Genomic DNA, 17921 nt, shown 5'->3' on the forward strand with positions numbered 1-17921 from the left:
TAGGTCCTCAGAACCCCTTGCTTGTCGTAAGAGGCGACTAAATGGGGCGGTCCTTCGAATGAGACCGCAAAAACTGAGGCCCTGTGTCACAGCAGGTGTGGCATGATGAAGATCCCTCCCTGCTCAAAGCGCCGAGCATAGGCCTAAATTTTGCAGCCCTTTACCGGCAATGCTGACGTCTCCATTTCAGTGAAAGATTCTCGAGCGTCCCGCTCTAGTTCAACAATATAAAATCAATCTGTCAAACTCATGAACAGAGAAAATTTAAGGATATAGCAACAACAACTGTAAATTATTTGGAAACAGCATTCAAATACTTGTGCTTATGGGGGAGACATAGTTATAAAGGGTGTGTACTAATATATGTTATCTATTAACAATGATAACTTTCATTCATATGTCAACTCGATATATATGTATCCATGGGAGCTCGAAATAAAATACACCACAAAGTCGTTCACTTCTGCTCCATGCTTAGATATTTTATTGAAAGTAGATATTGACGGCAGGCAAACTAACCAATCAACTGTATGGCAAACGGGATGATTTAAGCTTCTCCATCGTCAATTCCCTATGCTAATGTAGCAATATTCCAGTATGGAGTTTATATCTCTCAATTGATTCGATACGCAATAGCTTGTTCTGTGTATAATCAGTTTTTATATCGAGTCAAGCATCTGGCAAACAAGTTGACGGTGCAGAGGTTTCAACAGTCTTGTTTAAAGTAAGCATTTCGCAAATTATATGGTCGTTATAACGATCTAGTTTGTCAATACAACCTATCAATTGGTGAAATGGTATCTGACGTGTTTCATACCGATTGTTAGAACATTCTTGGTAGACTGATTTTGACTACAAATAACTCCGTTTGCCTGATCAAGATATATGGCTCATGGCGGGTGTGATCGGTCGACAGGCGATGCTTACTCCTCCTAGGTTGATGATCCAACTTCTGGTGTGTACAGAGCTCTGTGTTTGCCCAACTATCTATTATGAGATTTGATTACTGTTCGTTATCGTCACCTTTCTTGCTTTATATTTTCTTAAAGCTTGTCTAATTTATAATAATATCACACATGTTGCTCATTCTGAAGCCATCTTCAATTATAAGAAACAAATGGATAAGGGTTCATACGTGTGTTGCTGTAATCAAACTACCTCTGCTTTGCTATATCAAACGGAGGTTAGTAATAAAAAAAACCCAGTTCTTTGTTTTACACAAACGTTTGTTTAATGCTTGATACTGACCAAGTCTGATGGCAAATAGTGTTTGGAATATCAAAGATCTTTATTAGCCATATTGCAATGAAAACAAACACTTTCCCAAGTTGGTCATTGTGCATTTTCGGTTAGTATCCTTGGTGAATTTTCATTGCTTCATTGCTCTGAAATGGGACAACTAATTACACCTGATTAGAACGGAAGTTTCATTTAAGGCAAGATTGCTACACGTAGCCATGTCCCCCACCGCCACAAAAAAGTTGAAGCACAAAAGTCCCATAACTCCTGTAAAATTTGTCGAATGAAAATGACGGCGTAATACGATCAACTACTTATAGTGACAAACAATCCTACAAAAGTTGGAGGAAATCGGATGAGCGGTTTCTGAGGAGTTGCGTCCACAATGTGTTACTATAGTGTACTATGTACAAATCCAACAAAATCCCATAACTCATATAACATTTGTCGAATCAAAATGGTTGCACAATATGATCAACTACACATGGTGACTAACAATCCCACAAAATATGAACAAAATCCATTGTGCGGTTTCTGAGGAGTTGCGTCCACAAAGTGTTCCTTTAGTGTAGCGTGTACAAATTCAGCAAAATCCCATAATTCCTGTCAAAATTGTCGAATCAAAATTGCAGCATAATATGATCAACTACACATGGTGACTAACAATCCTACAAATTATGAACAAAATTTGTTGAGCGGTTTTGGAGGAGTTTCGTCCACAAAGTGTTCCTATAGTGTAGCATGTACAAATTCAACAAAGTCCCATAACTCCTGCAAAAATTGTCGAATCATAATGGAAGCGAAATATGATCAACTACACATGGTGACTAACAATCCTACTTAATATGAACAAAATCCGTTGAGCGGTTTCTGAGGAGTTGCGTCCACAGTGTGAAGTAGGACGGATGGACGCACGGACACCGGTATTTCTATGTCCCCTTCCGCATTACAAAAATAACCCAATAGTGAGCTTAAGTTGCTGATAGTGTAACAGATGGGAAAGTTGATTCTTTTGGTGGTCAAAGACAGTTTTATTTACTGTTAATATATACTTTTCTTTGGTTTTAACGATAAGTGTCAGCAGTTAAGAATAGGTCTTCATACAAATAAAGTCGGACATAAGGGACTAAATAATGTTTTGCATGTACTTGAAAAATCTTTACAGGAAACAACAAAATTGTGGAGGAGCCAAAAGCTTGTAGTCAATGAAAATGTAACTAACAATGGGAAGGAGACTGTTTCCGAGCCGAATGCATCTTTTAATTAGTTGGATACCTTTCATAGTTCTCCGAGATAGAGAGAAGACGCATAAATCGGCAGGCAAGGTACGTCACCGTTAATTAACTATCAAAAGATTGTGGACATTTTCAAAATTTTAAGAAAATGTAATCCAATGAAAACCAACAGCCGATGAATACAAAGCCTGCTACAGTAAATTAAAGAGTTGAAAATACGCAATCACCAATAAACGGCAGTTTCTGCAGATATATTATTTAGAAGATTTTCGCCAGGTACTATCTTTTGGATATAAATTTTGAGGATTTATGGAAAATGATCAGAATTCAGAGGATTGAAATTCACATATACGTGTATACCTGATCAGGATATATACGCACCTTAGCTTTTCTATGTTATGCAAATATAAGTACCTAATGCAAATATAAGTACCTATGTAAACATGTACTCGAAAATACTTGCATTTTCAATATCAACGACTGATATTAATAGAGAGAGAGCATACTTTTTATTATTCATTTTGTAGCAAATGGAAATCTTCTCAAGAAAAATGATAATATGACAAAACGCTTTAATGTTTTTTTTATTTCAATATATTTACAAAATTCTTCATAAAAAACGAATAACAGTTCAAGACTAGCTGTCCTGTGGTCCAGCTCAGGCCCTATGTTATAGGAGATCAAAGTGTAAACAACGAAAATGGGCAAGTTATGAACATCATTCTAATTCAACTTACATGTAGATAAATTGACGTCTTTTAAATATGGAGGTGGAAATATGAAACACAAATTGTAAGTTGGGCATTGCTCTGAATTGACAAAAGCAATGAGAAAAATCAAACGTGAACACATATTAATCCCCGAGGAATTTTAGCACACTTTTTAAATTGTTTGAAGACATTTCGGTGATATGCCGCCCTTATTGAATGATCATTCTGATGTGTATTTTGAACTGTTAATAAGGGATGTATATGTAATCACTGAAAGCACATATTTGTAATCCAATAGTAAACAATACCCCTTAATCACTAATGAAACGTTCCATCTTAAAATCTGCAAACATTGTCAATGAAAAGCAAATTTTCAGATATGAAATAGCGTAAGATAAATTGAAAGTATTAAACTTATTCCAATAATTCACAGGTTAACTAAACACAATCCATATCCAATCTAACTTATATCTATTGACGATTATATGAACATCTGACAATATTCCTCTACATATTTCCTTTGATAATTTCCTGCAGCAGACGATAACTGCCAAAGCAATGGAGCACAACCCTCCATTCCTCTCACTAGTAAAGTACAACCCCATTCTTGACAGATTTCCTACATCGGATTTTACAGCAAAGCAGCATCCTCAGATGACACAGACCATTTGGTACTCAGGCTTCGTTGCCGGGCAAGACTCATCTCGTCCATATAATGATAGTGTGTGCACCTCTCCAGCTCCACTTGAGTGTCGCCGGCCAATTTACTGTTGTTTTTGATATCTATAAGTCGTTCGATTTCTTCCCTCAGTCGACTAAATGTGGGGCGTTGTGCTAGATCTTCTTGCCAACACATTCGCATGAGTCGATACCTGTATCAGAAAGAAACCATTACATCAGTAACTGTGAAAGATATACGTAAAATAGTTTTATTATCGTTTCATTATGAATTTGTGATAATGTGTACATGTACGATAACATCCTTTGCAATATCATTGAGAACACTATGCAGTGTACTATTGATTGAAAATGTTTATAAATAAAAATGTTTAGAAATAAAATTGATATATAGAACATTAAAAATCTCCATTAATTATGTTTGATGCGGAATTTGTGAATAAATATTTGTTCTGACTTAGGAGAAAGCACGGTATGATTTAAACTGAACTGCTTTTAAACATATCCTTGTACAAAATAATTGGGACTATCAATATTCATACAGATGCGGCGGGCAATATTCCGGTCTGGGCAGTCTCCTTCCGGTTTTTATGTATGTGCAGACATCCCAGTTATCAACCTCCGGGTACGGGATGGCTCCTCTTGTCATCAATTCCCATAGTAAAATCCCAAAGGACCACTAGAAAAAACAATTTAAAAAATTTGCAGGGATGCAATACAGTTTTGAATCTCGTTGCTGTAGGGGAAAGTAAACTGAGGACACTAGTATGATTTAAGAATTGTCGTTCTTTATGAAATTTGCTTTCTTGCTGTTCATTGCAGATTTTGATTTTTAAACATGTCTGGACAACAATAGCAACGAAAGTAGGACTTCTACGAGGAAACCGACTTTGAAAGTACATTGTACCACTATATGTAGATTAAGATATAAAGTTATTTGTGTTTCTAAATGGACTCATTTAGAGTGCTTTGTTTGAAATAGAAATTATCTAATAAGCCTAAACATAAGCGACGACTCTTTGTTATAAAGGAAAAGTTTTGGAACTCTTGATACTATGCTCTTTATCAAATGATACTTGTATAAAAGTGATCTTATAAATTCATCTTTAGCAACACAATCATACATATATGGTGATAGTTTGTTATTTGTTTAATTTTGAGTGTTTAGATAAATATTTTTTAAGATAGAAGACAACTTGTACATACGACATCTGATTTAGCAGAGTATTTGCCTTGTTCCAGGCTCTCGGGGGCCATCCATTTTACCGGAAGTCGTTGTTTGTTTTCACTGCTGTAATATTCTTTTGAATAAACATCCCGGGTCAATCCAAAATCTGCAACTTTTACAATGAAGTCGGAATCCATCCTGCTCAAGAAATATTAAAGAAAAAAAATATAAAAATAACGTTGAACGATATTTCTAAAACATGTTTTGATGTACCAAATAACCGGGATAAAAAATTGTTGGGCTTCTTATTGCAGCCTATTGTGGCGATAAGGCCAAACAATTATCACGTGATTTTAGTGATTTCATATAAATATAGATTGAATCACCATATTTACAACCGTTAAAATTACCTATATCTTTATATTGAAATATGCAAACATGCCCACTATATAACGACCTAAACCAAATTAGTACCGTTATGATATTTTAAAACAGACTCTTTTTTGAAAATAATGTTCTTAAATTGCTTGTACACGTTGTTCACCTGAACATGTATATGGGATATCGTGGGAATACAGCATACATATCCTATGCCAAGTTCTTTAAACTACACTAAATTCCCTACAGTAGATAACATATCAATATAAAATTAACTGTCATACATGCAATTCCTTGCCGCTAAATCTCTGTGGACAAACTTGTTTTCTGCCATGTATTCCATTCCACGCGCTATGTGGAGGCCATAGGTCACCAGAAGCTTGACAGTTGGCATCTGATAATTACAGGAAAAATTAAAATTCATACGCGTTACATCCACCAAGTTTTATCAAGAAAGTCATAATGATTTTAGACCATACGATGTATCTTGTATATTAGAAGCTGATTTGATAAAATTATATTATGCAAGCCGGACGTTTACGTTTACGTTCCAAATGTAGTTCAAGATTCTTGTATAGGAAAACGAATAGATTGATAAATTGATTTGTGTTTTTTTACCACAATCAACTATTTTTCAGTTATTTGGCGGCGCCCAGTTTTTATTAGTGGAAGAGAAGACCTAGATACAATGTGCCTGGGAATAGATCACCGACTTTTCGAAAATAAACTGGGAAACTTTCTCACTTACCTGCGCCAACCAAAGGTGAGACGCCGTGTGATATTGAGCGCAATGCTCTAACCACTCGGCCACGGAAACCCCTGAAACCGAATTGAGAAAATAATATTCCAATCATTTTGTTTTTAATTCCTATTCTACAAATAAACTTACATTGTCCTCATTCCTGATAAAAGACAACAAAGACCCATTCTGCATGAATGGTAGGATGACCATGGGGAATTCCCCTTTGTCCAGAGTGATTCCGATCAATGTGAGAACATTGGGGTGGTTAAAGTCTTTCATGATCAGTGCTTCATTCAAGAACGCATTGATGTCGGCGTCAGTGGATCCTTGGAAATAAGAATAAAAACAATAATAGATCAATTATATATAAAGATTTAAATTACCGAACAGACAACTATTTATTGTGAAAAAATATTATAAATAATATTTCACCTGTTACACTCTATAGCTTGAAATATTTCATTTTGAAATGTAGATACATATAACATATAGTGAAGATTTTGAGGCCCTGGTATGGATAAGATAATACACTTCAATGTGTATAGGAAAGTTTGACATGCATGAAATAAATATATTATAGTAGATACAGATGTGGTGATGATATTAGACGAGGTTCTGTAAAAACAACTGCGACATGTACAGTGCAACACTGGAGTAAATTATACGTACACACCATTTTGATCCGCTGTACTTTACTTAGTGTTAAACACACCTTTTCATTTCTGAAGGTATTATATATGTAGTGAGGTATAAGATAAAAGTAGCATCAACAGAATATTTCTAAAGCGATATATATGAAGAAGTGAATATAACGAATAGTGGCTAATTTCACGATTCCTATAAAGAATACAAATTTAAACGTTGGACGAACACGGATCCCCTGAACACGTCAGAGGTGAGATCAGATGCCTAGGAGGAGTAAGCATCATCTGTAGACCGGTCATACCGCAGTGAGCTCTATATCTTGATCAGGTAAACGGAGTAATCCGTAATTAAAATCAGTATCTAACAACGGCCTAACCATTAGTATGAAACACGTCAGACAGTATCACACTTAACGACATGTTGTATTTGCTGATAAGTCATTATAACGACCTTAGAATTTTGAAGGAGGACTTTGGATGATACTTTTGAAACCCCTGTAACATTAACGAATTCATGAATAGCCTGTCTCCATTTAAAAATTGATCATACATGCAACATTTTCTCCCGTATTGAATCAGTTGAGGAATAAAAACATCATCTACAAGCTATATGATATATTGTTATAGGGATTTGGGAAATAAAAACACCATCTACAAGCTATATGAGACATTGTTATAGAGATTTGGGAAGTTGACAATCGAGAAGCTGAAGTAATCCAGTTTGTGATAAATTTGAAGTTTTAGTTTACCTATAATGTCTATGGCCAACAACATATTAAAAAATGAAGTATATGTGGTATCTTTTGTTTCCTGTGCATTGGGATATATTGAAGCGAGTGAGCATTGTTTATGAATAAAATGTCGTCAGTGTATCTGAATAAAATGTTGCCGATGTATTTAAATGTCGAGTTGAAAGCCACAACATTTTTCATATAGAAGTCTTTGAATAAACTATGACTCATACGGATACAAGGAACATGTCAGCTAATAAAAGAGCGCAATTGGTGCCCATGGAAATTTCAAAGAACTGTTGGAAGACATGATCACAAAAGACTACAAAGATATTGTCAGTGAGGAGCTTCAGTATCTTTTCAATATCATCAACAAAGTAATTGTGCGTAGAATTAGAGTGGCGATTAGCAAAGTAAATGTTTGGATGATTGAACATAAGCTGAGTTTCATTTTTATTGACGAAAAAGTTTTGTCTATAATGTTCAAAATCTTAGTTTATAAATTATTGTGAAGAATGTTGCTGTAAATTGTTGAAAAGTCGAATATTTTGTAATTTCCAACGATCCTTTTATAGAAAAGATTATATGTACTTTCGTTTAGCCTTACCAAGCACAGAAGATAGATATAGCATGCTCCTTTCCATCTTTAACAACCATAGAAAACAGATATCCTGTAATTCCTTTCGTTATTAACACTCACATGATACAAATGTTATATACGCTCTCCAGTTACAGAATACAAGATTTCTAGAAAGGGGAACATGTCTAATAATAAATCTAACTAATTTCACAACCTGCTTCTAAATTAAAAAAAGGCAAGATGAAAATGTAACCATTTGTTAGTGTTACTATATTTAAATCACCGGTTCAAGCTACCCACGAATGAAGATCCGCCCTTGTCACGAGAAAGTAAACTATCATATACATCAGCTGAGCAAGAACATAAAATCACAAGGACGTATCCTTTTTAAGTAATTTACTTGCATGAAAATCACAAATTTTAGATTATCTAAAGTGGTTCATACTTATTATAGTTTTCACGGCCACTACGAGTTCAAAGGTATCCCCAGGTCTCTGGAGGAATGCTTTGTACACACAACCGAAGTTCCCTGAAATCGAAAAAATACACTGATGAAAAATATAGAAAGGCATAGTAGTAAATTTTCTATGATTTTGAAACAAATTTTTCATAGATATCTTTTTATATTTAGAATGAATCTCCGAATTACTCTTTTTCCATTTCACTCTATTGTGTACTGGATATATATTCTTACATAGAATTTGTGGACAATAAAACTTGTTTTTGAAAAATCCTAAAATCAATCTCTGTAACTTTCGATTATTGTAAGTTCCCAATGTACGTGATTCAGGCACCGGTAGTCTATCAAGTGAACAGGATTTCATTATTTTGTTGCATTGTCTTAAAATAAAGCAGTTCTTCGTGAAATGATGATTAATGTCACAACGCAATTTGACGATTTGAAGCAGGTGTGTCATAATTTGCTGTTGCAAGATATTTCAATATTGTACAATTTGTGTGTCAAAGCACCGTATCTCGCGTTTGGAACAGACATCAACAGCATGATTCAACAAATGATCGTCAAAGAGCAGATATAACACAGGATAGGATCGCTTCATCTTATTGCGCCATATATTCCCTACAGCGTCATCTACATCATGCATCTGACATCTCTGTGAGTCGCATAATATCAGATCAGAATGTTCGCAATCGACTATGGGATATTGGGATCAGAACGCGCATACCCGCTCATGGCATTGTTCTGACTCCTCAGCATGTGTGCAATGATATCCTATGCAAGCAGGACAACAGTGGTTCAGATACAGGGTATTTTGACAACTAAACGTATATTGATGAAGTAGTAGATCCGCATATCATGTGACGTTCTGCTAAGACACGATATCCAGGTTCTTCCGTGACCGTACAAATCACCATATCGCACATGCATGGGACGAATCGTTAGGGGCATCCGCGAAAGACAACCGCAGCCTAAGACTCTGCAATAACAGGCCCAACATCTGCATTTAAAGTGGAACACCCTTACCAGGCTCTAGAGACTTAAATTGCGTCCATGGGGAGGCATTACCAAGCAGTCATTAGTGCTGGTGGGGACCTATTGCATATTGAACAGTCTTGGGTGATCGTCAACTGTTAATTACTGTAGTTTGAAATTATACTGCATGTATGTGTTTGTATATTTTATCAGTATATCTATAAGGGGTTAAAATCGCACTCAGTAAAGATCGACAGTGTCTCATGTAGAAGAAAATTACAGTCGTATTAAGTCGCAGACTAGAAAATTTAAATTATTCCCGCCAAACGGAACTGTGATTTCCATATGCTATTTCAATGCTATTTGAAAATCAGAAAATCATTCATAGTGGATTGTTTGCGCACTTGACAAAGTTTCCACACAAATATATATTATCAAACAATCTTTCGTCACAATTCTACTAAATAAGAGACTGAACGCACCACATAAACGCATATACAGGTGCTCATGTATATAACATCATGTTGATATCCGCAGGTGTCAATTGTGGAAGATAATATCAATTTAAAATAAATCCACCTCACGGTAGGGAATTTTTTCTTCTAAAAATGAATTGAAACATATTTGAATGAAAATACAGTTGCTCAGGAAGTAATGTATCTATGTTCAGATAACGGGATTGTTTAAAGATATCGTCATCAAATTTCAAAGAAGTATTCATTGTATGTTAAATGTACAGAACTTTCATTTCCTCGAATATAGCGAAAATGTTCCCCGCGAATTCATTCCCTGCAATATTCGTTTGTTGGAATGACAGAACCTATGATGGATTGGGTCTAAACAATTATATATGTACATTCATGTTATTTTAAAATTCAAGAAAATTAAGCAATTATGAAAAAAGGCGTTACCTTACATGTACAATGTATTCGATATAAATGTACTATCGTACGTATCCAACAGTATGAACGTATAAACAGGTTCTTCTAAAGATATTCAACTGTACATGTACCTCGTCCCAAATTAGAGCAATTCCGATCAAATCGTAAAGAATCTCCATCGATCAGAAGGTTTTGTTTCTCAAGCACTGCAACCGTGTCTTTGAAATCATTATAAAGGCCCCCAAACGCCTGCTCCATTTTCCCATCGAAATCTCCAACATAGTCTAAAACAGGAATATGTAGTCTGAAGAAGTTGTAACAGAGTAGAAAAACAATGCTTTATCATTGGCGTCACCATTTTTCTCCATATTCTGGTGTACTATGAAATTACTTGTTTTCGTGGGATTTTATTTTCGTAGCACGGAGAAGAAAGAAAAAGACAATGCGTTATTCGTGTATCTCAAGATTTGCTGTTATTTACAACAAAACAACTAGAAATGGCCCAAATGATTTAACAACAATACATACTTAGGACTCCTTTCTCTTTTATTTATATAGTCTAATACATTTTGTTTGATCAAATATACCAAATGCAGACCATTTCCTTTTGCCAAATATGGACATGAACGGAAAATGCAAACCCTTTTTGGAATTCATCTCTGAAACATGCAGATATATTTCGTTGTTTTTTTTAAATTGCAGCAACATTCTTTTTGCTTCAAAATTGTCTGATTTAAAACTTTACCACACTCCAAAATTCTAGCATCTTGCTGTGCATGCATGGACATTTATTAAACTGATTTTTATGACTTATCATAAAACGCCAAAATGAAAAGTGTAAAATTAAGCTATAAGTAAGCTCCAAAACTAGTTTGGATATATTCCAACATGCCGATCTTTAGGGGTTTGACTTACATGAAATAGAATGAAAAGGAGATATTTAAGAAATAAATTATGGGTATGGCCTACGACGCTGTGTATTTCATGAAACGTGTTTGCGCTTCATGAAAAGTATGTCGGCTTGAAGCATTAATACCTTCGTGTATTTTCGAAAATGAAATTCATTTATTAAATTCACATTCTACTTTCAATTCTGTTCGGATTTCAAGCCGTTGGAATAGCTATACTATATTAATGTGTAGTCATATGCGCATTGTTTATTACTGAGACGAAAGGAACATGGCTATTTTTACAATTCGTAGAAATATAAAAGGCAAAACATCGGATATGTAAATATATACATATGGAAGTCTATATGTCATCTATATCACATACATGATCACGATTATACCACCCCATATTGGCAAATGTGGTGTATGTAGCGTTTTTTACCATTTAATCGGGCACTCGTACTACTCTCGGGTTCGGGATCCGGCATTAGTCTACGGGACATCTGTGGGACAGAACTGTCGGCGTGGAAAATAACTGTCTCGTGGCGCAGTATTCTTCGTTTAAATGGTCCGACCCTTTTCCTGTGCATACATATGACACAAATCAACATTAGAACGATTAATACACTTATCAAAGTTACTGGGACTATCGTCTTGTTCCCTGTAAGATTTAGCTTCGCTTGGTGTTGAATGGTCACGTGTCCAAAAGAAATGGCTAGATTTCCAATTGTTATCTGCAAAAAGAACATACTATCACTATAATGCATTTTGTTTCAATTGCCTGAGATTTTCAGGTAAAGCCTAACATGTGTAAATTTTGAATTACCTTTCTTTATCTTTGCAATACATGTATTCGTATTTTTGGATTGATTTATTAGTGTGCACTAATAAATGACAAACACTAATATTCATGAATGAATGTCATAGCATAAAGTGTTATAAAAATTTTACCCCAATATCTTATAACAACCTTAGTTCTTAGTGCCAAACCCCTCTCCAGAATATGGTATTTATCTATAGCAGTTGTTAAGTCGCACTTCAACGATGTCGGTGTTACATCCACCATAGGGCATTCTATGTCATCTAGTGTAACACGTATATCCTCTGTTTGTAAGCCCTCAAGGTTCCTTCCCTGTGCAATATCATCAACATATTCTTCAATCTTAGCCGCCATTGCACCGGTTTATGATATTTAAACATAAAAAAAAATTCCGATGATAACAGATTCTATTTGCTTAGTACATTTGTTTTGTGCTACATGTACGTATTACTTTTTATTTCATACCACTGCTTCTGAATCGAAATGTACATGAATTTAACAAAGCAAGATATGATCAAATAATCAAATAGCTATTTCATACAGACCCTTAAGGAGGCCTCTGAGAAAAGCAAATGATTGAGAATTAGAAAATGTCGTAGTGTTTATGAAATGACATTTCCATCACTCCAGTATATTCATCTGTAATTTGTGTCCTATATTTCGTATATAAGAAGTAATCATAATACAATATTTAGGCATTATGTGCACAGCAACGTGCTTAAGTTTATATGATTATATATACCATACATACTTTGAATTGGTTTATCTTTAATTTTTCGAAAACTTAGAGTTTTCTAAAAGCACACGGGTACGTCATTTCAGTACAATTATGAACAATATCCAGATTGTATTCAGATTTATTGCATGTTATATATATCGTTATGTATAAAAATGCTAAAAGAGGCAATTCAAAAAAATATCACAGAAATATTTTCTGATCACAGTTGTAACAACCTGTAGCTCCAGAAGATGTGTGTCGTGTAAAATTTCTTTCAAACCCTCGATCTCAGGATCTTGGTGAACTCTTATGTAAAATGGTTTGTCTTTGGTCCACAGTTTCCAATAGAAGTCATCGTTCTCAAGAAGTACAACGACTTGTAAACGACTGTGTTCAATAGACATGTTCGTTAAATCCGGCGTCTCACACACCAGCTCTGTACCATTGGTCTGTGTACAATTCTGCAAGATTAGTAAAAAATGATATACACTCATCATCGAACATCAAAAACCAGGCGCAAAAATAATTATGCTAATGTAATTATGTATAACTGCATAAAACAAAAGTCTTAGTAAATAAGAGTAAACAATTTCAATATGAAAATAATCTGTATCTTGTAGTTTAAAACTGTTTTCATTAAAATTCTTATAATGTTAATCAAGTGTGTTATTGTCTAAGAATTAGTAGAATCAGAGAGCTGTATTGCGTTTGATAAGACAATATGATATTTGTATATCTCCAAGATATTCCTTTATAGTACAACAGTAGGGTTCATTCAGCAGAAGCAGCAGCATCAGCAGCAAAGTGAAGCAAACAGAAAGTTGATAGACACCAGACGACATTACAGTATTTTTATTAAATTGATTTAATATTAGTGGATTTGAGAATGTTCGTAGAGTATGGAAACGGTTGTTTAAATGACAGTCTTTATTCGTCATACAGTTTTGCCAAGTTAGGATATAGTAAAGAGAAATGTGTTATTAAAGAAATAATTCATAGTGTTTTACCATATCTTCATTATGCGTGGTATTTATCACAAAACGAAATACATAATTGTGAACAGAATCAAATTGACGTCCTTTTATTTTGAACTTCAACCCACCACTACAAGAAAGCAATATAAAACCTTCTATGATATGCCGTATACCAAAAGCAGTAATGAAGATAACTTTATATATCCCTTTCAACGACAACTCAAACGAAAATCTCATGTCTGTATACATGTATATGACTTAATTGAAATAGAAGTAGAGACCATGGTTTTAATGACATCCTTCGATAATATAGCTCTTTACTCTTATCCCCCCCCCCAAGTGATTTTTTTTTATTGCGCTGGACCTTTACATGTAATATGACATAGTCATGTATTGCAAAAGCAAATTGTATCTATACAGAAAAGGAAAATGTTACGCTTCATTTCCGCATCACATAACGTCTTACCTTGTGGTGGTACTTGTACGTGAAATTCTTTCGATATGAGGGTTTTGCTTGTAACAAAATGTTCCATTGATAACGGTTTTAAATTTGTCAATCTCCATTATGACGTCATCACAATACGGACACTGTTTGGTGTATTTCATACCAACTCTGCCAGATTGAACAAGCAGACACTCATTTATTTTGCAGACAAGGTTGGAAGAACTTTTCCTGCAATATATTTAGATCAAGTTAGTGGTGTATTTGACACAATGGGAAATGCATACAGTGATATTTACATTGTTATGCTTATTTTACCTTTGATACTTTAGATATTGTAAAGATAGCCATTTTCTCATGAATGCGTTTCCATTGTGAACAATGCGTGTATAAACTTTGATGGATAGAGTACCTCTATTTTCATGAATGGGGATTCCAAGAAAAATGAAAGTAGAATGTAAATATAAGAAATAAAATTCAGCATTAGCGCTTCATGAAGTATGCTGGCGTGAAGCATTACAGTACATACCCTCATATATTTTCAAAAATGAAATAAACTTCAATATACATTTGTTTTATTTGTGTGTTACAACCTGTCGGAAGATCGACTGTCGCCAAACGTGTTTTGCCAGTTGTTGAACCGTTCGTTACAAACTGATTTTTACTACGGATTACTCCGTATATAGGACAAACGGCGGTACCGGTCAAGAACAGTACTTCGACGTCTTAAACACCAGACTCCATCTCTAGATAGCGATTGTTCCTTCACCAAACACTCGGCATTTAGAAGTGAGAATCACGGGTCCTTCGGAAATGACTTTAAAAACGGAAGTACCGCGTCGCGGCAGTCGTTGATACAATAAAGAACTCTCATTGCTACGGCCCTGAGTGCTACGCATAGGTCTAAATTTGCGGTACTTCACCTACAGCTGGTGACATCTCAATATTAGTGACAAAATCGTAACGAGACGTAAAACAATCGATCAATCATTCAGTCTATCTTGATTGGGTAACGAAGTAATCCGTATTCAAAATCAGTGTGTAAAGAACGATCTAGCATGCGCCAGACAACATTCAAAAACCTACGTTAGAATTGTCACGGCAGTCGTGTGATGAATTCTTCTACGATTTTCCATGCTATTTGAAAGGAGTCTGCTTTTATATTTATGTTAGATATGGACACCATGACATTTCTTGGGTCGGGACAAATCTGCACGGTAGCTGTGCGGAGATCGAATACCATGGAATTGTAAATTACTCTCCGTGGGATATCCATGAAAATCGAACGGATCTCACACGATACAGCTACGATATTTATCGTAAGCCCCCAAAAGTCCTGCATTTGTTATGTGATCAGCGCATGAAAAGTGACCATACAGAGATCGTAGGACACGACGTCCTTAAGATGTTTGAACATTTTAGAGTAGACATTTAAGTAAACTAAATCGTAGAGGACACAAAATAAATATATTGAAAATTGAAAAGTCATTATGTTTACTGAAGTCCAAACAGATCAATAATGAGTGTTGTTGGAAATTGCTTTAATTTCTCTACGTATTTGCGACATGTCGCTGGTTGGTTCGCTGTAATATTCCACATACATATACTCTTTCTGTGCATTAATTGACATGTTTTTTAATGAGATCTTCCGAGACGTTTTCTTATTCGGAAAATGTCTTCATGGATTATTCAATGCAATGTGATTGGTCGAGAACCCGGAAACTAGTATAAATAATTGGAACAAACATAATGGGGCCATAAATGGAGCAAAACTGATTAATAATTGAAAAAAAATATGGTTATAGGGATGGAGGCGTTTCAGCAACATTGTTAAAGACCATATCAGTGTTAACTAATATATCACAGACTAAATTTCGTATCATTTCACATACATTGATCAGCAACATCCAACATACTTAAAATTTTATCAGAAACTTAAGCAACCATTTTATAAGTATAATAGAAATACATGTACTAATAATAGTGCATCGTCGGATACCCACGGATGATCTCGTTTTTTACTCATCACCCGTGGGCAAACATGCCGAGATATCATCGTAAAATATGCTAATTTGTTGATTATAGACACCCAATCAAAAAGTTGGAACTCTTCAATTTTGGAAATATCTATTAGTTTGCTATTTATGGTCAATATCTTGGCACTGTTTAAATGTGCATTTTTAAAAAAAACGATTAAAGACAAGTCGTACAGGTCACTTACATCAAATACCAGTCAAACTTACATGGGAGTACCTTTCGCAAACTGCGAAATGCACCCGCCGTGAGTGGATTTATTTGCAATCGCTGTGTTAACTACGGAGAAATTTTTGCCATTGCCAAACATCTATACGTAACATAAACTTTGATTCGTTGATTTGGCATCGCGACTCTGTGCAGCAGCCAACCACCAAATGACCCACGCATATTAATTACATACAATGATTTTTCGGCGAGTTTGCCCACGCGTGATGAGTAAAAGACGAGATCACTCGTGGGTATCCGACGATGATAATAGTGATGATAATAATAAACCTGATAACTTGACACATGGATAGAAAGGTATTGGAACCAATGTCTAGATTGTTCCCAGTGATGGTTACGATGGTATTACCGCGTCGTGGACCAAACGAAGGACTCATAGACGTCACCACCGGAACCTGGAATTATATGATATCATCCAATGATATATGTTTCTTACATTGCATTAAAGCTTGTCATAACTGCATCCTAGTGATATCATACAATAATATTTCTTTTTTACAATGCAATAAAGCTTGTCACTGTTGGAACCTAGGATTATGTGATACCATAATGTGCTCTTTCTTACATTGCAATAAAGCTTGTTACTACTGGAACCTAATGTGTAATCTTATATAACAGCATAAACTCTTATCTATTACGTTGGTTTAAAACCACAAAAGGATGATGAATACTTGAGAATATTTTGAATCACTACATTTAAAATCAATAAATGATTTGCAGTTTAATTTATTAAATACTGCGAACATGTTTGTAAAAACAATATAAGATAATTTCTTTGAGGTAAACAAACAATATTACCTTGAATGAGAAGTTGAATACGCCTACTTCTGATTTTCCTTTAATTTCGTAGCCATTTATAGACTTTTGGGGATGAATTTCTACTATGATTTGACTTGTAAAGGGTCCATTTTCTGACGATGTCAGGTTACAACATATGCTATAAAAACAGAACACATAACACATGCAGAGATTAGTATAAATGATGCTTGATGTATTCAATATTTTCTTTGTGCCCGTAAATAGTAATAGGGATATTGAAAACTAAATTGCCCATTCATTTCGGTCTCAAGAGACCACTCCTGAACTGTGGATTATGGACAGATCTGTGTACAGTTAAAATTAATATTGCATTGCTGTTACAGCGAATTACAAAAGACCAGTTGAGTTTTCAATTGCCTGCTAGATTGATCAATAGACTTTACAATTTGGTCAGCAAAGTATCACATTTGGTCTGAATTTAGGTCACAAAGTTACTCAGGTATGACAAAGAATTGACAACTTTGTTTTCTCAGTGTGAGTGACAACCCTGTAAAATAAGATGATTTTACACTTCAGTTTTACTGATTATTTCAGGAAAAGAATTTCTCTCATTGTATAGGTCAACAATTTCTTTGTTT

General features: G+C 34.9%; 1 protein-coding gene across 2 annotated transcripts in view; it reads right to left on the minus strand.

The window, feature by feature from the left end:
* Positions 1-3041: 3041 nt before the first annotated feature.
* LOC125653770 (hepatocyte growth factor receptor-like) overlaps positions 3042-17921 on the minus strand; it is a 28138-nt gene continuing 13258 nt past the window's right edge. The window contains exons 7-20 of one of the 2 annotated variants that reach the window (XM_056145105.1): positions 17323-17461; positions 16795-16919; positions 14287-14493; positions 13854-13950; positions 13083-13307; positions 12279-12440; positions 11751-12042; positions 10550-10702; positions 8551-8634; positions 6298-6476; positions 5693-5802; positions 5069-5228; positions 4405-4541; positions 3042-4056 (exon numbers count right to left, since the gene is read on the minus strand). In XM_056145105.1, coding sequence (XP_056001080.1) covers positions 3816-4056; positions 4405-4541; positions 5069-5228; positions 5693-5802; positions 6298-6476; positions 8551-8634; positions 10550-10702; positions 11751-12042; positions 12279-12440; positions 13083-13307; positions 13854-13950; positions 14287-14493; positions 16795-16919; positions 17323-17461 — 2311 coding nt within the window. In that variant the 3' untranslated portion in view covers positions 3042-3815. Of the gene's footprint in view, positions 4057-4404; positions 4542-5068; positions 5229-5692; positions 5803-6156; positions 6477-8550; positions 8635-10549; positions 10703-11750; positions 12043-12278; positions 12441-13082; positions 13308-13853; positions 13951-14286; positions 14494-16794; positions 16920-17322; positions 17462-17921 lie in introns of those variants that run through there. The other variant, XR_008797213.1, reaches the window with a different exon arrangement.

This window comes from Ostrea edulis, chromosome 7, assembly GCF_947568905.1.
Source record: "Ostrea edulis chromosome 7, xbOstEdul1.1, whole genome shotgun sequence".
NCBI lineage: Eukaryota > Metazoa > Mollusca > Bivalvia > Ostreida > Ostreidae > Ostrea > Ostrea edulis.